This window comes from Thunnus thynnus, chromosome 15 (assembly GCF_963924715.1).
Source record: "Thunnus thynnus chromosome 15, fThuThy2.1, whole genome shotgun sequence".
Classification (NCBI taxonomy): domain Eukaryota; kingdom Metazoa; phylum Chordata; class Actinopteri; order Scombriformes; family Scombridae; genus Thunnus; species Thunnus thynnus.
This window is the reverse complement of record NC_089531.1, coordinates 15,963,317-15,989,818: the sequence shown is the minus strand read 5'-3', so window position 1 is coordinate 15,989,818 and position 26,502 is coordinate 15,963,317. Positions and strand designations below refer to the sequence as shown.

The following is a 26,502-nucleotide window of genomic DNA, read 5'->3' as shown; positions in this document are numbered from 1 at the left end:
GTCCATCTTTACGTCCGGCCGGAGCCCTTTTCACCCCTCCCACAGGGCATTCTGTGGCGCAGTTATAAACACCCATAGCTAATTAAGGAGTTTATGATATTTCTGTTGACTTCCCCGCAGTGTGACTTGTGCAGCTGTATCCAAATGCTATTGATTGTGGCTGCTGGTGTTTGTATCTTACTTTTGCTGCACAACGACCCCTCGGGCATTGAGGGCTTTGTGTCACATAAAGGGCTAGGGCTGACATTGTGGAGACTTTGTGTTTGTGTGCATGTGTGTTTAAGCTTGAGGGTTTAATATCTCTTCAGAGTGACTCACTACCATTATTTGACCCCTAAGTCATATGTTGTTTGATTGTAGAGTTTTCAGTAAGTACTCTTTTACTGCAGATTCTATAGGTTTACAGATTTTATACAGAAAACACCCCTATTTTTACACATTACATGTACAATATCACTGGACATAAGAGAAAAAAAAAGCAAATCAGCATTATAGGTATCTATTTTCATGGCTGCAGAAGCCATCCTTTCAAGAAATGTGTCTTTAATGGTTCCCATCAATTGCACTTGACATGCAGTGGAAAAGAGAAAAAAGAGAGGGGAGGAGTTAGTGAAGGACATGCGAGAAGGAGACAGAGATAGGTGGAACTGTGATGCTTTTCACAGCATCATGCTAATGAGGAGGATTATTATGTCCCCCCCTCGGGCAGTGGAGGCAGACAGAGTGGGTGTGGGCACAAGTGTGTTTCTTTTTGGATGGTGTGATGTGTGTGTGTAAGGATATTTGTGAATTGTGTGTGTATTACAAAAGCAGAAAAGAGGAGCCTCACCTTTTGAAAATGGTTTCTGTTTTGTTGCCTTGCCATCTTTACTCTGTATACACTTTTTATTTAGATACTCATCTCTATTTATGAAAATGGATTCTGAGTCATATAAACAAAGAAGATCTACAATATAAAGTATGCAGATTTGGTTAAGAGGCATTAGTGTGTATTCAAAGGTCAGAGGAAAATGTGTTCACACTCACACACATAATCATCTGTGCTTCTTCTATCCCTTCCTCCTTACGCACACACCCTCTCTCCCACCCCCCTCTCTTCATCCTCTCTTCTCTTCCCTGGTCCCCCTCCTCCCTCGCTCGGCATCAGCCAGTGGTATGCTCTGCTCGTCTTCACTCCTCTCTCTCCACTGTCAGCTTCAGCAGCCACCACACCGGAGCTAAAACGCTGGTGCAGTGTCGATCTATACATGCACGTGTGTGTTTTCGTGGGTACCAGACTCTCGTTAACCCCTTATCGCTGAAGTGTGTGCGAATTGATCTGCATGGGAATGAGTGAGTGAGCATTTCTGGGGGCTTCTGTATGAAGGAGTATGTGTGTAGACAGAGAGACAGCGTGAGGATGCGTGGTGGGCAGGTGTTGTTGTGATCGGTGGAGTTTTTGGTCTACTATCGTCGTGCTGTTTGTCTCCCCTCCCTTCCATTTGGTTATCTTGTGAGGGCAAAAAGCATCCAGCTGGGATGTCCACCTCTCCTGGTGCAACAGACGGGAGCCAAAGGAACTCTTGTAAGTGACTTACTACTTATTTTTTAATTGAGAGGGATGATGTTTCTTTTCAGTATGTGAAATGTCTGTGTGGGATAGGTTTGTTTTTAAAATGAACCTTTTCTCATTTTTAGTTTCAATCAGATAGAGGGACTTTATTTTAAAAGGGGGACATGGCAAAGACAGATGGAGGACATGTAGTTCAAGGCAAAGCAACCACAAATAAATTTTTTATGATATAGGCGTTACAAGACATTATAAAGAAGGCTCTTTTTATTTGCAGTAAGAGAGAGAAGTGGGTGTGGGTGTGTCTTTGTGTGTCAAGCAGAAAGAAAGTGTGGAGGAGTAAAGAGGCTAAGAGTTGGATTGTGTAACCCTGTACTGTATGTATAAGGGAAGATAAGCACAGTAGTAAGAGTAAGGGGTATATGATGCATGGTTGTGTGTTATAGAGTTATAGGAAGGAGCTCAGGGAGGTGTGTAATGTAGGAGTGTGTGGGCGCATGCACAAGTGTGTTTACATATTCCCTGGAGCGCCTCCAGCTGTCGATCTGCTGGAAAGGTGTTTGACAACCAAGCCAGCTGTATCTTTTTTAGTTAGAGGAAAGTAGTTGACTTGCTGATATCATTTACAAACTGATGAGTGTTTCCTTTTTTAGCGTGTAATGACAGCACAGTCTGTGGACCGTTTAACATAAAAATGTTAATGGTAGGATTTAGTCTGATGTCTTTATTGGAGGTTTGTGTGTATCTACTGTATGTGTGTACTGCATTTGTAGCAGTGACTTTGCAAGACAGCGCAGAGATGATGATAAAGGGGTATGGCTAATATTTTAATGTAAAGCGTGTTAGTTATTCAGGGGGTGCAAGTGTGTGGTACTGCAGTTTTAATGCTTGACTTCATTCTGGCCTCAAGTAACACACGCACACACACAGACACACAACTAAAGGATTGCTGTACTGTAAGTGGGTGATTGATAAGATGATGTGACTCATTTTGACTCATCTGAGAGCTCAGTGGGAACATACACACAGATAATTTCTCTCATACATCGACACAGACACACAGACACAGACACACACACTAGCTGCCTTGACTGTGGCACAGATCACATTTTGGAAAATGGGTCTCCTTTTATTGCTTTCATTATTATTGCACCATCCCCCCCCTTCTTCTATCTTCTCGCTTCCACCCCCCCCCCCCCTGTTATTTTTCAGGATGTTATTTACTGCCCAACTGCTTATAATTCGCCTGGAAACCTTCAGTGTGTCTGGGTGATGTGTTAATGATCACACACTGACACACCCACCCACAGCAGACACCTATTGTGTGTTTATGACTGGGCTTTTTTTTTTTTTTTATAATTACATCACTGTTCAATTATCTGACTGGGTAATATGATAGGTTATTGTTGTATAACTCCCATTTCTCTCACGTATTTAGCTGTACTTCTTGGCTGCGTTGCTTCGTACTTGACCAGTTTGTTCCTTGTCAAGACACATCTATCACATTACCTTCTTATAGAGCAGTGCGTTCAAACGGAAATATCAAGTGGCTGCAGGCTATGATCACTGATTTACTAACCATAATGTTACATAACCAAATGCAGCAGGAAACAAGTCCATTGTCTCAGATACCCCAGTGTTTAGGGGGTGGGGGGGGGGGGGGGGGAAATGGAGATTAGAGTAGTTGAAGAATGAACAAATGAAGATGAGGATGATTTAATCATGCAGAAGAACTATTTATTTATTTATTTTTTATCATTTCATTTCCATTTCATGAGTTGTGAATACTCCTTTGCTGTAAACATCAAATGAACATGCCCAAACAATGCCAGATTAGCTAGAATAATTTATGACAGTGTTATCTTTATAATCTCATTAAAACATCAAATAAAAATACTAACTATGCTTATTTTACTGATTTAAAAATCACAAACAAACAAGATATTCTAATTCCATAATGCATCAACAAATGATACAAAAATAGAGCACAGTTATTAACTATTTATGGGCTTGTGTAAAGCCCTTTATTTGTAAGGCATTAATAATTTTAGATAAGACAATAAGTAGTGCTTTTGAATATCTGTTCCAGCAGCCTGACTCAGTGTGCTATTATCACAGTGTAATGATGGCGCAGAGCACTCTCTCCCTGTTAGTTTGTGTCCTCTGTAAAGGAGCAACAGCAGGCACCTGCCACTGAGATGGATGTGCTGTGTCATCACTTCTCCTGCCAAATGATGGCTTGCCTCACCTCTTCTCTCCTCTCTCCGTTCCTCTCTCCTTATTCTGCCCTCCTTCTCTCTCTTAGGGATGGGTGATATAGACAAAATCAAATATCACAATAGTTTTGAGCAAATACCTCAATACTGATTTGCGACAATATTGTAGGGATGACTATGGGTGCTTTCACAAAATATTTACACAATGAGATTTTTGATAAATAATCATCAGTCATGTGGATATAATGACTAAGTGGGTAAAGGCAAATAATAGAACAGCTGGAACAGTCTGTAAGTTCAGAAAATGACATCACTTTACTGTAATGCAGCCTTTAAAACCAGGAAAAGACAACACTTATGCCATATCACGATATTACGATATCCAAAATCTAAGACGATATCTAGTCTCATATCATAATATCGATATAATATTGATATATTGCCCAGCCCTGCTCTCTCTCTCTCTCTCTCTCTCTCTGTCGTCTCTTCCTTAGTACCATTCTCCTCTCCTCTCCTCTCCTCTCCTCTCCTCTCCTCTCCTCTCCTCTCCTCTCCTGATGCTCCCCCTCTTCCTCCTCCTTTCTGCTCTGTGCTCTCCTCCAGTCTGGTTTATCTGGATTCACATGAAACTTTAATTGCCTGTAAATCAAAGCGCTGCAGATGTGATTAGTCTTTTGTGCTGCTTTAATGAGTGGGGTCTGGACTATTAAAATATGGTACAGTAGCTGGCTCTCCTGCACTGTCTCTGATGTCTAAAGCCATGGGTGAATTCAACTTTTGATGCTGCCAGAAGAAACCCTTTTTTCTCAAAGAAGTAAAGTTTTTAGGGATGAAGTGAGAAAAATATTGCTGACAGGATCTTAGAAAAATTTGAATGTGCTTACACTTGGAAGTTATATTAGTCTAGTGGTTCCTCTCACTGCATGAAAATCAGTATAAATATTCAGCTCTATTCAGTAACAGAATTTAATTGGTCTTAAAACTGCTCATTACAACAATATTAACATATACAGTATATGCGTATGTTAGCAAGTTAGTAATATGTCAAGGAAATGGTAATTAGCATGTACTCTACCCATTCTGGTTTGTTGCTTTTTTTTTTTAAACATTCAACCAAATATTTAATGGTGCTGAAAAATGTAAACACTTAATGTGAGGTGACACTACTGCTGCCAAGCAAATACAGTATGTGTGAATACATACTGTACGCTTTAATTTGTGCATGCATACATTTCCGCATGCATCTCAATCTCACGTAACCAAAATACAATTAACTCGCTAATTAGTGTATTCAAACATCACTGACATACTGTAGCACGTAAAACACAGGCATTGTGTACACAGGCACGCACGTCTTAATTTGTCTGTTCATTTTTGAGGAGGTCACGCTCCCTTTGAAGCCACTGAAGGCTAAGACGGGAAAGATGGTATTAATTGTCTTTAAAGATGGATTTTGTTCAAGAGATGAAAGAATCTGTGCTGTCAAAGGATTCAATTCAAGGACAGAGCACGACTTGATTTTCATAAGACATAATAATCACATTTTAACCTTGACTGACCGCATTTTTTGTTTTGAGTGACATCAAAAAGTAATTAGATCTGTGGTCTTTAGTGCCAATATTTCAGTTCTACATAGAGGTCTGGTCTTTGCATAGCATGCTCCCTGAGTGGCATATGATGCATGAGTGCATTTTCATGAATGTCAAGTCTTTTTTTCATGCACACAGCCACACATATACACACACAGGTCACACACAAGTACATAAATCATGGCTAAAATATATTTCCATTCAGTGACACTGATTACCATTGTGATGATGTTGATCTGCAATTGAGAGACATCTCTCAACAGTCCATGTTGTGGGCATGTCAGCCATGGAATACAAATTTATAGTACTTTGGGATGGGTGATTTATTATCTCTCATTTTACTTCTCCTACTTAGCTTATTGTCCTTTGCGCTCACCTTTCCCTTCCTCCTCTCCCTCTCTCTAGCTTGTCATCCTCATCCTTTCTTTCCACTCTGTGTTGCAAGCGCTCTCTGTGTCCACCTGGCTTAACAGGTGTTGCTGGCAAAATCTGGGCACGTTGTCTCTCCTCCTAACACTCAAATTGTTTACTCAACTGTACAACTGCCTCGGTTCCTCACCTTACACTAAGATCCTCTTTATTCAATTAGATTAGGAGGAACAGTCTCACAGCAAAGATACTTTTGGGACTCAGCATGCTACAAAGACTGGCACAGAAGAAGAAAGAAAGATAGGAAGGTAGGAAGAGAAGCAATAAAAGACTGAAAGGGGGAGAGACAGAGGAGAGGGGATTGAGGGGAGGTGCTTTGGAGGAAGAAAGGGAGGGCAGAGAGGTAAAAGAGGGCACAAAACGACAAAGCATAGAAAAGAGAGAAAGAAGAGAGCTGTGCAGAAGAGGAGGGGTAAAATAGAGAAAGCAAAGATAAGAGGTGGAGAATAAAGGAGAGCGGGTGAAGAGACAGAATGAGAGTGACTCGAGGATAATGGAAAGAGAATATTGGTAAAGAGGAAGGATTAAAAAGACTGAGACAAACCAAAAAGGCACATTTCTGATAATGAAAGAGAATAATAAAGACAGGCCTCCACACTATCTGGGAGTCTAATTGGTGGTGGTTGTGGTGGTGGTACAGAGGTTGCACAGAGATCACAGGCTGCAGGAGTGGAAAATCCCTAGCCTCTCTAGTTTCATTCTTTTTAAAATTAATGACAGTGAAAATTGAAAAAAAAAAACGGGACCTTGTCACATACAATAAGTGCAATAATTATTTCAGCTGTAACATATTGTTGAAGGTTTTTGGCTACATGTGCTCAGTAAGGTTTAAGTACAGATTAACACATTTATTACAATGAGATTTTCATTACCACAACCTTTTTACATGTGTAATATGATTGATGGCAATTTTACTACATGATACCAAAACTGTTCCAATAACACTGGTGCCAGAGTTTTTAATGGAGCATCCTCAACCAGTGATGCAGCTGCATACATCCTGCAGACAGATAGATGAGGCTTATCTTAGTGAAACTCTACACAACAAATTGATGATTTGATCTTAACCTTTAAGAAGAAATAATGCAAATATTGGAACTGAATGTTGGCTGAACTCCTCCCTTGAACAACAATTGCCTAGTCATAGCTTAACAACTGTAACTAGGCACTGCAGGTCTGTAAAGGTTTGGATTTCTCCACCCATCCACACAGGTGGTATGCATGGGGTTGTAGTGAGAGAGATAGGTGGCATTTAAAGAGTTTGGAGGATTGTCTTTTTTTAGCCTTTCCAAAACCAAAATCACAAAAGCACAAGTGTCAGGAATGGATTAAATGGTATGTAGTGATACCAGCAGTAATGCTAGTAACTTTAAGCATTAATTCCAAGGCCAAGAGATCAGCATACTAACTAACTACATTTGATTCTGGGGTTTTATTCTAGTCTGGGATATTTAAGACCCCTTATACAGGCTTCTTGTTTTACTATGAGACAGCAGGAAACATTAAAAAGTCATTTGGAGACAGTTTGGACAGTTTTCCAACAGCTCATGGAGCTACATTAGCTTATTTAGCCAGGTAAGTACATCTGATGAAATCTGCCAGAAACAGCATTTCGAGAGTATGTCCATTTCCGTATCGTGACATATTTTCGAGTGTAACAGTATAGACAGGTGCGACGTTGGGAGGGATTTCATTTGAACGTTGGAAAGTGAGTGTGTCATAATGAATCTTAGCTCTGTGCTGCTAAAGGTTGAAGATTGATTAATGGGTATTATTGGTTGAAATTGGTTGGTTCAAGCCTACATAAGCACATGTCATATTTTGTATTGGATTTTGTTGTAAGAATACAAAGAAATAGATTTTTGTTTGTTTTTTTTTGGCATATATTGTTAAATAGGTGCACAATATGACCAGGGATGTGATCTAAAAGGGTTAAGTGCTGGTATGCATGTAAACACTTCTGTATCTATACCAAATTATCCAGCAATAAATATCATCATTTTGATGAGGCTGTGTTCTGTGCTACTTTTTTCAGTATCACAACCATAAAAAGGCTCCCACTGCTTATCATGCTGAGAAATTATACTCTGAGTTGTACAGCATGACAAAAGAATAAGTACTTGGACAGATCCATGAGGACCATAATGATTGTAATTAAAGGGACAACAGTGACTGGTATATAATTTTGAACACATAGCAGTTGTTGGTTTGAAGGTTGTGCTCCAGTTACTGTAGTGGTAAAATAAAAGTGAGATGGATGAAACTGAATTTAAGCTGTCAGATGATTTCAAACAGCTCCTCAAATGTGCCTGAGGATGATGTAAAGCTGGAGGACCGAGATGACAGGCTGTCTTGAATTATATCGCACATGCGAAAAATACACTCACAAATGCATAAACACACACACACTTGCACAAACATAGACCACCATGCATTCTCATACACACATATATATCTATCAAAACACAAAATCTATTTTATAGTCAAAAAGAAGCAGATATAATCAGTGTTCTGTCTCAAAATCCTGGTCACAGATGGTTTAGAAAATGCATTTTCCATCCCTGTGTGATGTACCTCAGCAGGTGGGTTATCGCTTTTTTTTCTCTCCTCTCCTCCCACTCCTCTGGGGAAATGGAGAAAGAGAGGATCGAGAGAAAAGTAATGTTGTGGTCAGACAGCTAGAGAGTTGCTCTAATTAGGTCCATAGTTGAACAGACAGTATTTACAGACTCAGACAGAGAAGGAGTCTGCTAACAGAATTTGTACAGTTCGTTCGGTGAGTTTAATGTTTTGCATACACACTTTTGCATCTGGGTTTCTGTTGCCTTCATACTTAAACCCATCTTTGTGTGTGTGTCCATTTGTATTTCTGCTGGATGTGCTGTAAAGTGAGTTTTTTCTGTGCTCTCTACATGCTGAGGCTATCTTTTTCTGTCTCTGAGACTTTCTGTAGCTTACTCTGCAGAAAAGACGGTTTTAGACCGTACATTGTGCGCATCTGTTTGTGTGAGTAAATGTGTGTTTGCATGTTATGTATGCACATAAGGATGTCAGTGAATGTGTCTGTTCTTGGTTCTTTGCCTGCTATTGTGTATTCACTGATTTGTTTGTGGAGTGTGTGTGTGTGTGTGTCAACAGGCAAAACAAAAGGAGACTGCAAGACAGGTTGCTGTGGGAGAGCGAAGGCTTTCCCGCTGCGTGCCAGGTGACTGCATGTGGCCCAACTAGAAGTTGGAACACAGCAAAACAACAGATGGATTGACAATACACCATAATCACTGGGCGGCTAATCAAGTGTTTCATCCAAAGGTGTGATGATGCTCGCCTTGAGGGAAAAAAAACACATACACTACTTGAAATCCACTATTAAATATTAAAAATAATGTATAAAAGATTGCATCACCTCCACAGTGGTTATGCCTGTTCATATGTGAAGAATGCAAAGATAACTTCTCTAAATGATATCGTTAAGCTTTTCATATCTCACAGTGAATTGATTGTAAACAAGACATTATGAATCAATTATATGTAATTCTTTGTAAGAAATTGGTCTAGTTGCCACATTCCTTCCTTGAATGTTGGCTCAAATGTTTTAACTCATGATGGTGGAAAATTATTAATTCATTTTTTAGAGGTGAGAATATAAATAACTATATGTATATGTATACATATATGGATAGCAGTGCTGAGCCACATGATCATAATGCAGCAGCTGTACGAAAATGCCATATACATACTTAGTATGTACAGTACAAGGTCCTGGAAAGAGAAATAGTGTAATAATATAGGAAAGGTGAGATATTATAGAAGGGAGTACAGTATAGAGATACACAGGTAAAAAGGGGTTCTGCGCGTGTGTGTATGAGCTTATGTGTGCAACGTGTATGCACGTGCGCTCTGTGAGAATGATCTTTGTAGCATTCTTTCCCCTGGCCAAGATTAGGCTTTTAACAATTCATGCAGAGGCTAACAAGAGGGCACACTATGACTACAGATGAATGTAGGGATGAGAGAGAGAGAGAGCAGCAACAACAAGGGGATGAAGAGAATATGTGAGGAATATGCAGTGACAGAGAAGAGAGCTGGAGCTTGGTAAAAACAAAGAGATGTTGCTGATTGCTTTTGATATCTCTGTCAGTGTCTAACAAAAACAACCTTGAAATATTTAGCAGAAGACTTCGTCACAGATGAGAAGAACAAGCTATCTGCCCAGTGATTCCCTTCAGAGAGCTGAGAGTGTTGAGTTTCAGAAAATGAACGGGCTTGATAGATATGACGCCTTTTTAGTTTGACATCATCACCGTGACAACTTAGTAACAATAACTGGGAAAATATGGCGCAACTTTTTCAAGAATAAGAGTCCTTCAGACTGAACAAGAATTATTTTACGAGCAACATATCCCTTTTAATTTTGCTCATGGGCCTGCTTACATGGCCTGTTTGCAATGACATAAAAAAGTTACTGCAATGGAAATTGCAGCAAGGTCTACAGATGTTAGTGCATATAAATATTTCCTACAATACAAGTATAGTAAAACATTTTACCATGGCAACCTCAGTTTCGAGGGCAACATACTATAACTCCACCACTTGACATCTTCATCTCACAAAACCGCTGCAGCATGTTGCGTAGTTTAGTATGGTTTGGTTTTGGTCCTTACTGTTGTTCCATTTTCATTTGATATTTAGTTTTCATTTAATTGATTTTTGTTAATTCAACCTAAATTCTAACATGAATTCAGCATTGCTCTGAAGTCACAAAATTTGCTCCATCTTGACCTGATGGTGTGGTGGAGGTTCTGCAGTTATTTCAGCCAAATGCTGTGATCCTGACCTGAAGGTGCTCTGTTGAATAGACTTGATATTGAACAGGACAGAAAGTTATTATCATGTTTCCTGGAACCAAATGGAAAAGATGGTGCATTAAACTGCTGGTAGTGGCTATTTGTACCTGGTCAGTAACATTTAGTTTTACTGTGGCACTGAAATTACACTGTGCCTATGACACCTAACAGGATGGATCCATGGATTTACATTGTTTACAACTTATAACCTTTCCCTTGACATGTTTCAAAATCAAACTGAGGTGTATTTGAGGTAGTCTCTTCTTTTTGTCGTTAACTGTTGTGCTGAGTGTTATTTACATACTGGCAACCTTTATTTAACTTATCTTCAACAGCTCTATTAACTGTCCTTCACACTATCTCATAAATGAGACATTTTCACCCTGAAGACTGCAACAGACTGGATGTGTACAGCTGTTGATTTTTTTTTAGTTCATTGCATCATTTTTGGCAACCCTGAGGATGATCCTACAATGTGAAAATAGCTTAAATTATGCAGCATGACTACCATAATGTTTCCTTGAACAGTAACAGGAATAGTAAATGAAGGAGGAGCCCTCTGTTTGACCTTAGATTTGTGAACTGTGTAATAATTAAGTTGATGTATCAAGGTCACGGACTACAAGTGGTGCTGCTCTTACTGCCTCCTCACTCACACAGACAAACACTCACAGGATATCTCAGTCACTCCCTCTGGTTAACTCGGTCACCAAGGGATGATAGTAGGCCAGCTCTTGGAGAGGTGAAGGAATCACATTTGTAGGTTCATACAATGGTTCCATTATCGTGCTTGGCTGCATCTTGACCTACGTCTATACAGACACATTTCCACCATCCCCTGTAGCTTGAAGCTTGTCTATTGTTGTTGAGCCATGTAAGTAGGAAATGAGTTTGCTAAAAAAAAAAAAAAAAAAAAAAAAAGGCCCAGGTTGGGGATGGCTTGGGTCCAAGAGAGACAAAATGATGTTCCTTCTCATGAGAGCTGAGTAGACAATAAGATGACCAGCATGTGAAATAAGAAGTGGTCTATAGAACTAAAAGCAGCACAACATTATAACCTATGATAGTAATATATAATAGCATATAATGTTGGCCTTAAGTTCACAAACTAAACCAAGCACCAAACCTACTAAACCCAGCACCAAACACCATCTCTTTTAAGACTCTCTTGTGAGTCTCCACTCTTTTTGTGATAATTTAAATCCTAGCTCAGGAATAAATAAATAAAAACTGTTCAGACATATAATTCTTTGTGACCTATCAACAAAGGACTAATAATAGCAGTGATAGTGTCATGTAGTCTCAGATAAATGTTGGGTCAATCTGTGGTTTGATGACATGCTTTCTACATGTAAAAGCTTCTCAAAAGACCTTCTGACTCATTCCAGATTATCCCTGAAGTATACATTTATTGCCAACCAACCTACCTGATTAAATTAACTTTAAATAATACAACAACCGTATTGCACATATGTCAGAACACCTGCGGCTCAGTGAGACACCTTGCATATAAACTAATCAATCATTTATTAGCTTCTCTAAATGAAAAGAACTACATACTGTACTTGTACCATTCTGGCTCTCGCTCCAAACATGAGTACTGATGAAAAATTGATCAAAGGGAGCATGTGTGTGGGCCTGTTCTGCACAGTGTGGTTACTGTACTAAGTATAAAAACACATGTTCTTAGCCAAGATGATGGGATATTCATGCACAGGGAGATGCAAAGCTCTGGTGCAGATCTTCTTCTTTGGTAAAGTTTAAGATAAAAATACACAAAGATCATTATTAGGGTTTTGTGTCAAGTTATATTAGCTGTAAGCATTTGTTTAAAGAGTGGGAACAGGGCATTTCATTTTGTGACGGTTATTAATATATGAACTGGCTCCACTTGAGACTTTGCACAGCTTTTTTTTTTTACAAGGAGATTTTTACATTTGTATGCTTTTGACATCCCGTAATGTGCACATGCTTCACTGGACATATTCTCTGTTTTGTCTTTGCTATGCTTGTGTAAGCCTACAATGCTCCACTGTTTCTCACATGTTACAAAACTTGTGTTACACTTGCAGCTGAAGGTATTTTGATCTTTTAGGGGACACTAACAAGGTGTTGATGTGCCAGAGCCTTGAACTTTATCTTTAATTATTTGATCTAATTATTATTTAAAACTGAACACTGCAGAGTTTGGTTATTATTTATCACATACTATATATACAGTAGATACTTTCTGGACAATGTAAAAGTGAGGGAGCTGGCTTTTTACAGTGTTGGAAGTTCAAGTTTGCATCACAACCTCAGATGCTTGTCATCCCACATCTGTGTGCCCTATATCTCTCTTCACTTTCAGCTGCTTATAAAATAAAGGAATGAGTGAACAGGTCATTCTTGAGAGGGCGTCTTCACTGAGGACTTGCAGTGGGTTTTGCTGATGTAAGGTTGCGGTGAGGAGAAGAGTGGAAGAGGAGATTACTGCATAATGCATCAAAGCATGTGTGAATGTTCTAGAAATCTAAAACATTCACCCGTTATTCCCCAAAAACAAACAGTGTGTGCGTGTTTCAAATACATATGCATATCAGATGTGAATGTCTGCATATACGGACCATTTCATTTGCAAACATCACGTCCAAGACATGAAACTGACCGTTTCAACCGCAACGATATTTTGTTGTGAAGAGCTTTCGCCTGTCCAGAATGTCCCAGCTGTTTGGGTTAGATTATACAGAATTCCTGAGGGCATGTGTCCACTCTGGTTTCCTTATTTCTGAGTGCGGTTGTTGTTTATTTCAGTTTATTTCAATCAACGGACCCTTCTAGAGATTTTAACTGCCTTCCGTGTTATGAGGATCAGATTGGCAGGGTTTTCTCATTTAGAGGCTAACACACAGTCATTACCAAGCTACCCATCATTAAACAAGGCATCATCCTTATCAGTGTGGGTAAAGCTTCCTTTGAGGCAAGCAATTAACCTGTTAGAAAACACCTCTTATCCCCACTTTTTCTTCCTCTCCCCCTCCTTTCACCTGCTCGTTCAGCCTCTATTAAAAGTTCAGAGGTTTTGGTGATGTAAGCATTTTTAATTGTCTCTCTGAGAGCAGTTTTTTTTTTTTTTATCTGTTTCCAGCAGTACAGCATGGCATAGCTGTACTCTATGTGCATATGGGTAAAGCCTTCGCAAGGGTAATAAATTGTATCCAGCTCCGCTATAGTTCGATTTCTCGTTGTCAGGTGCTTAATGCCCATTGGCTGAACGCTGATTTATTTGCCAGCCCAAGGATTCTTTTTCTCCCATATTTATCTCCGAGCGCAGGGAAGAGTATGGGAAATTAAATTTTTCATTATTCATTAAGACACATTTAATCCCTGTTTGAAAGAATGGGTTTAGCTGCATTTGAATGACAAATGAAGCAGGACTGCAACTGCAAAATTTTGATTAGCTCAAGAATTCAATTTCCACATATTAGGTATCATCGTTTATCACCCAAGCCTCAAACATTAGTTACACTGGGTTCTCAGTATAAAAGTGTACGTCATGTTCAGTTTCCCCAAAACAGGGTCAGGAAAAATTCTGTATCTTTTAGAATCACTAAGTGCGGATAAATACAGTCAACTGATCAGTTAGCATGATGAGTGTTCACGTGGGCAGCACATTTTTGTTGGCAAATGAGAAAGTCGTTTTTTGGACAGATTGTGCAAGGTGGGCAGTTCGACCAGCGTGAAAATAGGTGGGAGACCTCTGAGAACACGTAGACCTCCCCTCTCCTTTTTTTTTTCCTCCTGCTTGGTGACGGATGGCCCCTCTGTTTGACTATGTACTGTCAGGTGCTGTGAGATAAAACAGCCTATCTTTATCTCTGTCTGTTCACTGGTTATCAAGATCACAGTTCAAGGACACGAACCATAGAAGACACAGGCATTATGTATATATTTGTATTTGTATATTATTATGTAATATTTTGCATGTAACTGAAGGTCACAAGGCTACTACAGTACATTTTGTCATTGTGACCACAAAAACGGCACCATTCTGCCATAAAAAATATAGCACATCTTTAAAATCTGTGTGTTACTTTAATGCAGATACAGTACAGTGCATATGCATTGATATTTATGGTTTCAAACAAACTTTGACCTGGAATTTCTGAACATTGAAACGTTTATATCCATCTCCTTAACAAAACGGTGTTCCACTTAACATTAAGTCTCAAACACACTGATTTAAATTCAGGGTTGACAAACCTCTCTTCAGCTTCCTCAGGTTGGGTTTAATTGCACAAAGCCTGCAACCATTCACTCTTATAAAGTATTTTGTTGCTAAATAACATATAAAACCCTTTTTCCTAACCTGAATCTCATGCTTGGTGTTAATGTACATTCATGTAACCTGCAAATGCATCGACTGAATATGCTCCAAACCCTTTATCTCCCCTGCTGCTGACCTTTCCAGCCATCTGGCCCCTGCTGGTGTAAACTTGTTTCTTCCAGCCTGTGTATCATGTGTCTGCATGCTAACATACATGTGTGCATTTGAACATACACATTTACAAAGGCCAGATGCCTCACAGCCATGAAAATGTTTTGAGGTAAATGTCAGCTGGCAGCTTAAAAATATATATTCACAGTGCATCCATAGAGTACATCTGCTCACATTCTCCTCCATCGTCTCTGCTACAGACTATTCTAAGCACAATATATGGATTTTGAACTAATTTACTTCAGAGCATAACAAACAGGAAGGCATGGCTTCGCATCCCAGAGCTGAAGAGTACAAGTGCAGCTGCTCGTTGTGTGCGCCTTTGCAGCAACAAGGGAGATTTGTGACAAATAAAAAAAGGGAGTTGGAGTTTTGGTTAAACAAGGCTGAATATCTAAGATTATTTCAAAGCATGAGACAGTTACTCTTGATTAATGGCTGTATCAAATCACTATCAAAGTGGCAAAATGAATGAATGCACATTGAGATCCAGGATGCAACTATTGTCAGAATGTGTCATATTATGTAATAGTTACTGTGTGTGGTAATGTGTGTCACGCCTGTGTTTACATTGTAATTCGACTGACCGTGTAATACATCTTCATTAGAGCATTTTCAGCATTTAATTCAGTCTAAATTCAGCCACACATATGGGTCCATTACTTTACTTTATATTCTACTCAAGACCTCAGAATTTATGGGAATATTTTGAGGGAAATTGATGCGTGCGTAACTTTTAAGGATTTTTGATGATTCATAAAGGTTTATGGTGCAGTTTTATCATCAAAGATATAGAAGTGAATTTTGACTTTCTTTTCTTTTTTTTTTTTTTTTTTATAAATCATTAACTAATAACTAAACTAACTAAATAAATAACAATTAAATTGTCACAGTATCAATATTTTAGCAGATTAGATTTTCTTCAACTAAAGTTGCTGTGGTCATTTAAAACTCAGGTCACGACTTTTTTTTTTTTCCCCCCCCAACCTAAGCTGTGTTTATTTCCTACTTCATTGGCCCAAACGGTTGATATTGCTGTTGCTTTGATTACTTAAGAGCCGAAATGCTCTGTTAGCCGCCTGGGTTTTATCAAATCTGGCTTTAAGCTCTTTGGATGATACAGACTGAGGCTGCATTTAAATCCCCAGCAGTGCATTCACTGTAAAATTGCCAGAATCTCCCCAGTATCAAGCAGCATTAGAGCTGAGGTGAGGACAGGACAATATACACAACAAATATTTCACCGATGGGTTAATAAACGAGTGTCTGATATATTGACAACTATGAATTATTAACTCATTTATTTTTCTAGGAATTCCTGGAATTATTCACTAGTAGCAGTAATTTCAGTGACAGTTTTAGAAGAATAATACATGTTCAGTCCAGACACACTCAGTAAGGTTACTAGTGTCACACACACTTACAGATGTGACCTTCACCCCTCTCACATCCAATTGGTACATTCTTAACCCCACACCTCTGATTTGCTGCTAGGCCTAGTGGTAACCCATCCACTTTAAACTATTAACATGTATTTATGCTTGTGTGTCTGCACTCATTTCACTGTGGCTAAATAATGTATGTCTTTCTGTTCATCTGCTTTTTTTTCCAGCCAGGTGAATTAACAGTAGCAGCTTGTTGTTTTTACACATTAGCTTGAAGTATTCATATGTGGAATCGGTCAAAAGGAATTAATCAGATCGGTCAGGGCCGGGGAATGGGCCATTACTTTTTGTACGTGGTCCATGAAACTGTACGATATCTTTTAAACAGTCATAATTTGTAATGAAAAGTGTTCAATCCTCTGGTGGTTTACATACTGTGAATGACTTAGCAGGAAGCAGGAAGCTCTCCCACCGTGCCTTACATGTTGGTGTGCAGTTGCCTGGTTACACGTGTAGTTAGCAAAACCGATTTAATGTGTGTTTTCACTCCCACTCGAATTACAGTGGATGGTTACTGAGATAGAAAGAGAGAGAAACCTTGATGTATGCGGTCATGAATCATGTGGATGAAGAAAATATTTAACAAGCTCCTAGATGTTACTCTTCTCTCATTGAAGTGCCCACATCTTATCTTCAAAACACGACTTCAAGGATCAAAAGTCACCACTTACTGTTTATTGAAAGGAGTTTCTAACATAACTGACATACTTGGAGAGACATGACAAATGTGATGTTTTTACAGACAACCCCTCGAATCATACTTATGTTATGGAGACTAAAGAAGATGTTACAGGTCAGCTTTATACTGTGGGTACTTCTGTGGCTGTTCCTTGTTATAAATGATGATAATAATAGTCGTTGATGCAGTTTGACCTGCTCTATTTATAGTTGCTCTATTCACATTGAACTAATTTATTGTTTTTTCATGACAAAGTTGGACAAAAAAAACCTAAAGCTACCAAGTGTGAAACTTCTACAAAAAAAATCAGTTGCCCTCAGTTGTTGTAAGGTCAAGGAAAGCATGAAGGGAAAACAAACTGTGTGGTAAACTGTAATATTTCTGACACCCACACTAAAACCTGTGTACAGCCCACTTGGTGGTAGCCTCAGCAACACAACCCTCTACTTTATCATGGATGCTGCAGTCTGAAACACAACTATCCCCAAAGCAACAGTTATATGGTTTTATAACCGCACATATTGTTAATCATATCAAAATGGATTTGGATCAAAAATTTCCTCAGGACCATCAGGATGGGTCACAAATCTTACAGCAGTATTTCTCTGTTTCCTTTCGGTCTGTATGGGCCTCCAGTTGCCAGAAATAGCTTGTTTAATGTACACATGGTTTCAATCTGAATCTGAATTTAACAAGAAAGTTCACATAGGTGTCTTGTTTCCCTGTAAATCAGAGCAAAGTAAAGGCAGCAGCTAGCATGGAACATTTTGAATAACATCCTTTAATATTGCAGAAAGCTATTATATATGTTTTATTCTTGCCCTCCACTCAGTGAAAGAAAGAACTGTAGTTGCAGTTCAGATTTTGGATCCTAAGGCGAGATTTGTTTTAGGAAAAAAACAGACTTATATTACAAAGTATAACAATAACATTGAAATGCTGGAAGGTTGCGAGAGGCTTAAATTAGATGTACTAGCAGTGTGATTTTGTCTTTCTTACAATCGTTCAAGCCATTCAGAAGTAATGGGCTACAAATATTCGTCCAGTCAACAACATCTGTTTTGGAATTACCTATATAAAAGGCCAAACACATCATCGGGAAAGAAAAGCGAAATCATGAAACAAGTCAAGCAGAGAGACTGGCCCTCTCGTGTATATGAGGGGGAAGTCGGAGCTGTAAATGTGTACCTTATGTGGTGTGTTAGCGAGCTACAGAGTGTGACGACGATCGGTTCGAAGACGAGTGTGAAGTCATTATAAAGCAAGCAGATTGTTTGTGCATGTGTGTATAAGTAGCTACTGTATATGCACGTTTAGCTTTTGCAGCAAAATGACTCTCAGACTATCAGCAGCCACAGATAAATGACTGGATGGTTTATTCTAGATAATGCAGTCAAGTCACACTTCACCCACATTAATGACTCACTTCTCTGCTGTATTATTGTGTGTAATGCATCTGGTCACCAGTGCATGATTGAATATGTTTCATTTACATCACATATATATAGATAATACACACACACGGGGTTCATTCAGTCCCTTTAGAACTGTTTCTGTGTCACTTAACATGCAAGTTATTTTGATGGGTGTGTGTGTGTGTGTGTGTTTGTTTGTACGACAGAGAAAAAAGTGATTGTTTGTGTGTTATTTACAGCACGGGGGCTGCCTTTGGCGGAGACCTGAGCACTTGAGAGATATAGGGAGGCGGACAGAATCTAAAAATACCACGGCTGAGTGAGCAGGGCTTAAGAAGTAGAAGCAGTGGCTGTCTCCTCTGTCAAGCCTGCGTCTTGGTCTTCAGGCTGCACACTGCTCTCTTAGAATGAAAAACTAGGCCTTTATAAGCAAACGGAAACAAATCCATCCGAGACCAGACAGCTAATTTAAAGTGATGGGTAGAACAAGGGGGATTTCATATCAGATATTGAACGTTTGATCTGTTTGATGAGTCAGTATGATGTAAAGTGTATGAAACAGCTATAATGAGATTGTGGATGGATTGTTTGAGCGTTCAGTATAATATATAATAACAAAATAATTTGTGCTCACGGTGGATGAGTATTAGTTTCATGCATGCTTTTGGCTGCAAATTCAAAATAATTAAAATTTTGAGATTTTTTTTAATAACTGTTGTGCATCAGAGTGGATTCAGGGCAAATGTTTTTGTGACTGTTTCTCATAAAGGTAATACAAACCTTGACATCATACTAGGAGTGTACTGCTTTACATAGTCTTTGTGACCTCTTCAGCCTTTCCCAGGTGAAAAATATTCACCCTCTACTCATCCTTCATCCCACAGCCCATCCCTCTCTCTCCCTCTCCGTCCTTCTCTGTACCCCTTGATCTTTCTATCCCATATACACAATCGAGTCTCAGAGGACCATTACATGTCTAATACTGTCTGCACACACACACACAAACACTGGCTCTAGTCCCAGGCCTTTGGCGGGCATCGAAGGCAAACTGTCCAGCAAGTCCACTAACGCTTTCATCCATCCGTCCATCTGTCCAGCGAGGCTCCAAACATAACCATCTCTCCATTAGCAGAGCCTAAGGAAGCACCTGATATGTGAAGTACACTACAAAATGTAAATGACTGTGGACCAGCTTTGCCCGTGACTTGAATTGGCTGCTGATCACTTCAAAAAAGATATTTCTTTTTGAAAAGGGCTGTTAGTGTCACTTGTTATTTATGGTCCCTTGAACAGAGCCTGCCAGTGCTCTAAACTCAATATTTTTTACCCTAAGAAATATCACTAAATAAAACTGAAAGAGCTCTAATTAAGATTAGTGCTTCAAACCTCACATTGAAAGGGAGTCTTAGACGACGATGAAATAAAATTAGTTGCTTGTTGCAAGTGAGCTCAGCATATCAAAGAGATGTGGTGACCAAGCTCGTATGATGAACACTTAACGCTACGATTTGCATTTTTGCTCTGCGAGCCAAGCTGTGAGAAAATGACTCCATTTAGTCAAATCTAAAGCTCGAGTTGAATCCTAAAGTCTTGAATTGCCCTCGATGGCGTGTTTCCTGTCTTCTTTTCAGCTGCAAAGAGTTCCTAGCAACATTTCTCACTTTTGCTACAAATAAAGGGCAAAGCTAGTGAGGTTTGGTCTCTGCGCTTCTATATATGGACACGCGTTCACACGACATATAAATGAACATTCACAGTTCTGCTTTAGTACTCCCAGCGACACAAGCGCACACACTCGTGAACACAGAGCAAATAAAATGCAGATTGCATTTTTATGAGTAAATAGTGAAGTTAAGCGAACGGACTGCTTGTTTTTAATGTCTTATGTCTATATATATTAAATAGGAACATAAAAAGAACCACACACAGGTGCATTATCACCCACGCATCCACATATGTAAGTGAACGCATGCTGCCACACTAACACAAACACACCCTGAACCACACAGACATACCGGCCTTTTTTCTGTGGGTTCTGCTTCCTGCATTTGCAGAGTACATACCAGACGTTTCTTTACCACTGAGAACAGATACAAGTGTAATTACATTAAAAGTCTCATTTCGTATTGATCGACCTGCACAAACAGCCATCTGAACAGGCAGAACAAGATTATGTAATGTTATTTATGTGTTTTTTTTTATTTCCCCCGGGTTTCGGGTCACACAGTGGAGATGTACGAAAGACAGCAGATAACACTTTGTGAGTACGTGGAGTATACTGTCGCCTGGTGAGCTTTCAAGCAAAAGAAACAGCCTGTGAGGGGACAGAATCACATTTTTGTCCTGCATCATGATGGCAGGAACAGACGCAACAAGTAGCACAGCAAGTACAAACTCAGGTAGTACACGATTTTCAGTTTTTTTAAAAGGTTTTTTTAAAAGGTTTCTAGCTGGAAATGTTTCATTTTCATTTTTAAAAACATAGCAGGAAATTCATTGATAGAGAATTTGTGACCTTCATTTATGTTGTCATTGTGTCTTTTTCTCATGAAGGGAATTCCTCTTTTTCTATTCATTTCAGAAAAAATGGTTCAGTCGTAGATTATAGCAGCTATTCTACATGAGTGCCATTAAAAATCATTTGTCTTTGTAATTGGATAAAATTCTGTTATTTAATTTGACATCATCTACTGTGACTAACGTAATGCCATGGCATCACCAGATGTCTTTTTTTAACTACTTTGCAAGGCCGTGAGCATTTGAATCTAATGAACGTATTTCTGTACAACTGTATAAATGTGCAGCACAGCCTGTAAAGATAAAAATTTGTCGGACTTAATGAGTTGTGCTTTTACACCAAAGTCATCAGCAAAAACTTAATCCTGTGGGTTAAATGTGAGCGAGCGCTAAAAATAGCTCCTGTAGCTACACAAACATGCGTGGCAGGATATAGTTGTCTGGTAGACGATGAAGAAAGGACTGAGAGAAAGATGGGGGAGGAAGGAGAGATTAGTATGAACAGACGAAGCACGAGAAGTGAAATTTATATGACAGGTGGTGTTATGTTCTAAGGAAGACCGGAAAGATAAGAAGCTCATCATTAAACTATGAAAATGACATTTTGTTTTGGGGGGAAATTCTGACATGAACGGTCACTATCTACATCTAATGGCTTGCTTAGGTTAAAAATGTTCCTTTTTGGTTTTATTATAATGTGGCATTTGGGACAGTATTTGTAACCACAGTTAAATTTGATGATATTTAATATGCTGTATGTGAACAATTTGGGATGCATGTGACTTTCTTGGAAACTCTCAAGACTCTGTATACATACTTTGTATGTGGATTAGAAGGATGAGGGACAGGTTTAAGACCGGCAGACAGATAAACAGATGGGCATGTACAGTAGGTACATGCAGTAGATGGTCTAAATAAATAGGCAGCACAGGCTAATAATGGATTGAGAATTAGATTAAAGACTTAGAGATAAAACGACAGGATCTAGCTTTATGCGGTCTGTCTGCAAGCCCTAATTATAACTAAACGCACTGCCCACTTTCTCCCTTACTCCCTCTATATCCCCTGTTACTAACCCCACACAATGCTTGACAATCTGAACAAAGCTTCCCTGAGGCCCCTAATCTAATAGAGCAGTCTCTACAAGACCTCCACACACACACACACACACACACACACATCAGCCAGCAGAAAGGGAAGGGCAGAGTCAGGGGGGAAAGATGAGGGAGTGATGGAGAAAAAAAAAAAAGACGACTAGTCAGATAAAGGAGATAAATTGGACCCTGAGAGAGGAATGACAGAGAGAGAGCTTTTCTCTTCCAAGTCTCTACAGGCTTTTGGTGTGATGTTCATCATGAGTGAGCTCTGGTGGGACCTCATTGTTCCCTTCTTTGTGTGTGTGTGTGTCCATCTGCTGCGAGCCCCTTTAGGGCCCAGCCTATTTTATCAGGACACTAGTCTGTGTGAGGGCGCCCACTCTCTGATTCTGCAGCAGAGTTAACACTCCTGAAGCAGTGTATTGATTTTGGGGGGCTGGTGTAAACAGATGTGAGGCAGAGAATGGTGCAGGGCTGTGTAAAGCAGACAACACAGCAACACCTGGGATGTAAATGTGTAAAGTCTTAAGGAAGTAATGGTTAAATCACACCACACCAGACAACTGACCACTCTGTGAACTGTGTTTTTGTGGCTGCCTGCATTCTGTCATCCTCTCAGTATTGTTCTTTCATCAAATGCGCAAATACAGTTTGTTGTTTTTTAGCTTCACTGCAAGAGATCAGTAGTAACAATGGAAGAAAGAGCAGGTTATGGCATTCATGTACAACATGAACAAGTATACAAGTAGAGGTTTTAGCTATCACATACACATCATATGTCTAATTGAAGTTTTGCCAGTGGAGGCTTGGTGTTATTCTATGTTGTTGTCAGCCAATCCCACGAAAAGACCTAAACCAACAGTGTATTGATCTCAATACTTGTCTGTGGCCTGAAGCCCATTTCTTCTTACGTAGGATGTAAATCTTTAAAAATACATCATCAGAATACTTTAGCAAATCTTACTCAAACAGGAGTAAATGGTGGATTTGTTGGGGATAGTGTTCAGCTGTGGATTTGGTGTGTTAGTAAGTATTTACTGCAGCAGGAAGGTGTGGTTGATCATGCACATGTTCATTTACTGTTTGTTTTTTTTTTGTTGTTTTTTTTGGAGAACAACAGAAATATATGGCAAGGAGAATTAAGCAATCAGGCATTTTGCTAAGCATGCAATACAATAAGAAAAATATAGACTATCATTCAATTTTGATTGTCCTCACATTCTGTGTTGGCATCAACAGGTTTAAGTTTATACCTCTCATAGAACCTCTCCCATCACTTTTGGAAACCCCTTTTTCTTTTTCTGCAAGCCTTTTACTTGGTCATTTCCTAAAGTATAATTTTTGAATTGAATTCATAGAGTATTCTTGATTCCTTTTATTTAGGACAGTGTTTTCTGATAGAGAAAAATGAACAGAACTCAAATTGGCAATGCATCTCTTTAGCCCCTCACTCCCTAAATGGGATGTTTTTGTCCGTATTAATCCAGGAGCAAAGATATGGGTCACATGAGACATTTTATATGTAGCAGCCTGGCTCTTTCTACAGTAGTTAGTGTCAGTGAGTGGTCTTATATAATGCTGCCGTCCATCAGAGGGAGACAAGAGAACTAAAGAGACAGCCTGTCTGAGACTCTAGGCTGCAGCAGTGCCCAAACACACACACACACAAACACAAACACAAACACACCCCCCCCACACACACACACAGTGTATCTCTATTCGCAGGGTCATACTTTCAATCGCTCCGTCACTTGTATATGCTCCTCCTTCTCCCGCCGTGTCCCCACGGATTGCCCAGACGTCTTAAACTACCAGGACAGGGCCAAGTGCCCTGTTGAGGCCAATCAGTCTGCCCCAGACTCCTGCCTAGACCAATCAGAATCCAATAAATATCTTGTCAAGGCCAGTCACATCTAAAAACGACTCTTGTTTTAGAATGATGCTCTGCAAGAGTTTTGCAAAATAATTGCTTGCCATTTGTTTTTTTTAAATATAAAATGTTATTGCTGTCAAACAAAAGCATGACGTGTGCTTATTTGGAATGAAGATAACAATAAATTTCTCATTTATATTCTTGTTTGCAGTTTGAAGAGGCCTAATAGGCTAAAGAATAGTCAATAAATAATAGATAAGAGACTCCAATTTAAATTCAAGTTGCAATACAACAAACACAGATGTCAATTGTTTTGCAAGAAAGCAGTGATTCATCTGGAAACTTCGCTTTAATGACACAGCATGACTGAGGATACAGACAGCAGGAGAGGAGTCTCCGTTTATTAAAGCGTGTGCAGCACAAGGGGTTGCATGTGTGAAACCGGTCCCTCCCGTGCAGCACGCAGCAGACAGGGTATTGAGTTACTGGGAGCTGGGGAATCGAAGAATATATGAAGTCTGTGCGGCACTGAGCTCCATGTCGTTCTGCTTCAGTAAAGATTGACCCCGGCCCGAGGGTTGAGTTTGGCAGCCTTTTATCTGCCATAGTACTCATTATTTTTAGTCACCATACTTTTGCTACAACTAAGGTTTTTGTCATTGAAAGAAATTCGTATTGTGATTGTGTTCAAAATATTATCTCAAAAAAAGAGGGATTGTCTTTGTTGCAATCCCCAAGACAGAAAAAAACAGATTTTTTCAATAAAATTTTGTGATCAGCTGGACTTTGAGGCAAGGAAAATTTGACAAGTGGTTACCAAGATCTGGGATACCCATCATTTGACCTTTGTAATTATTCAGACGTGACTATGAATCTATTGGAGACTTGATTATAATTTTAAAGGTTATGTTTGCAGGAATTGTTCTCTTTTGCTCCAGGCTTGTGTTTTCTAGGTGCCTTGTAGATTTCTCTGATCTCGTCTCATGTCCGAAACTTTCTTCTCCTGTGTTTCCAGTGGAGCTGGACGCGGAGCACGCACAGAGAGTCCCCGGGGCAGAACAGGGAGGGGTCCCGCCTCCCCAGGTCAAGCTGAAAGAAAGGCAGAAGTTCTTCGAGGAGGCCTTCCAGCAAGATATGGAGCAGTATCTGTCTACCGGCTACCTACAGATCGCTGAGAGGAGAGGTGAGACGGAGGAGCGGTGCAGTCAGAGGTTCATCACAGAGATCGTAGTCATGCTCTTTGATGATATTTTAACGGCTCGAAATTTAGCGTTTCTTGTGGTCTGAGGCGTGCAAAGGAAAATGTCAAGGAGTTAAGGTTTAAGTAGTGGTGCCTATAACCTATTCAAGGGGGAATGCAAAGCCAATCCAGCATTCAAATGAATTAATTCCAGAGTCCTGATACCATCAGCCAAAACCTTCACACTTGGACTATATCACAAGATTGAGCCATAATAGCTTTCTCCAGCGAGGCTCCACACTCTGAGTGGCTGTCGCTAAACACACAAGGAGAGCCATTAGTTTGAAAAATGCCACAGCACCATATAAATGAAGTCTTCCACTGGGATTGTAATAGAATCCTGCTGCAGTTTACCCTATGTATTACTGCTATAAGCCTGTGCTAAAATATCCGAAGGATGTGTAGAAATGAGGGACCGGGTGAAATATGCACCCTGCACTGAAAGATGTATTGGACTCTGGTGGCCCAGCGTTTGTAATGTGATTTTTCTTCTTCCTTTGCTCATCTATCCTCCTTCTTTAATCCTCTGGAAATGGCTTATTAGAGAGGATTGTCAAGCAGTAAGAAAGGAGAGAGAGAGATGGAGCGCAAGGAAAGAGACTTAACAAGAGGGAGAGAGAAACTTAACTGTCACTCAGAACAGCTTTTTTTTTTTTTTTTAAATCAATGCAGTGTTTTTCATAATGAACCTCTGACAAAAAACAATCACCAAAGTAGTGATTGAAATATTCAGAATGAAATACTCATTATCCAAAGACCAGTCAGGATCTTGTGTAGCCTACATTCATTCACGGTAAAAGACAGTGGAGATGTTTACATTTAGACTTCACACTTCCAATGATGTGATTCACAGTACAAAAGCAAGCATGTGGGCTGCTTGACGAAAATCCACAACAGAATAATTTGAGTCAACCAGTCATAATTGCTGTAAGAATATTTGTAATCAGTTACAGAGGAGGCTCATTATTCTGGTGAAACACATCTGAAAATAAAGCTACCGTACGAGAGACGAATAACACGCAGCGCACTGTGACTCATTATCCTTCAGGCAGCTATAAATCCCTACAGCAGGGCGGCGCCACTGAGGAGAGGAAAGATAGTGCCGGAAACACCGAGAATGAAGGGAGAGAGA

General features: G+C 39.6%; 1 protein-coding gene across 6 annotated transcripts in view; it reads left to right on the top strand.

Annotated features, from left to right (window-relative positions):
• The window catches only part of dtnbp1b (dystrobrevin binding protein 1b), a 67,051-nt gene that overhangs the window by 35,540 nt on the left and 5,009 nt on the right, over positions 1-26,502 (top strand). For 3 of the 6 annotated variants that reach the window (XM_067612869.1, XM_067612868.1, XM_067612870.1), the window contains one exon: positions 25,146-25,313. In XM_067612869.1, coding sequence (XP_067468970.1) covers positions 25,146-25,313 — 168 coding nt within the window. Of the gene's footprint in view, positions 1-1,183; positions 1,565-20,683; positions 21,043-25,145; positions 25,314-26,502 lie in introns of those variants that run through there. The other 3 variants (XM_067612866.1, XM_067612867.1, XM_067612865.1) reach the window with 3 other exon arrangements.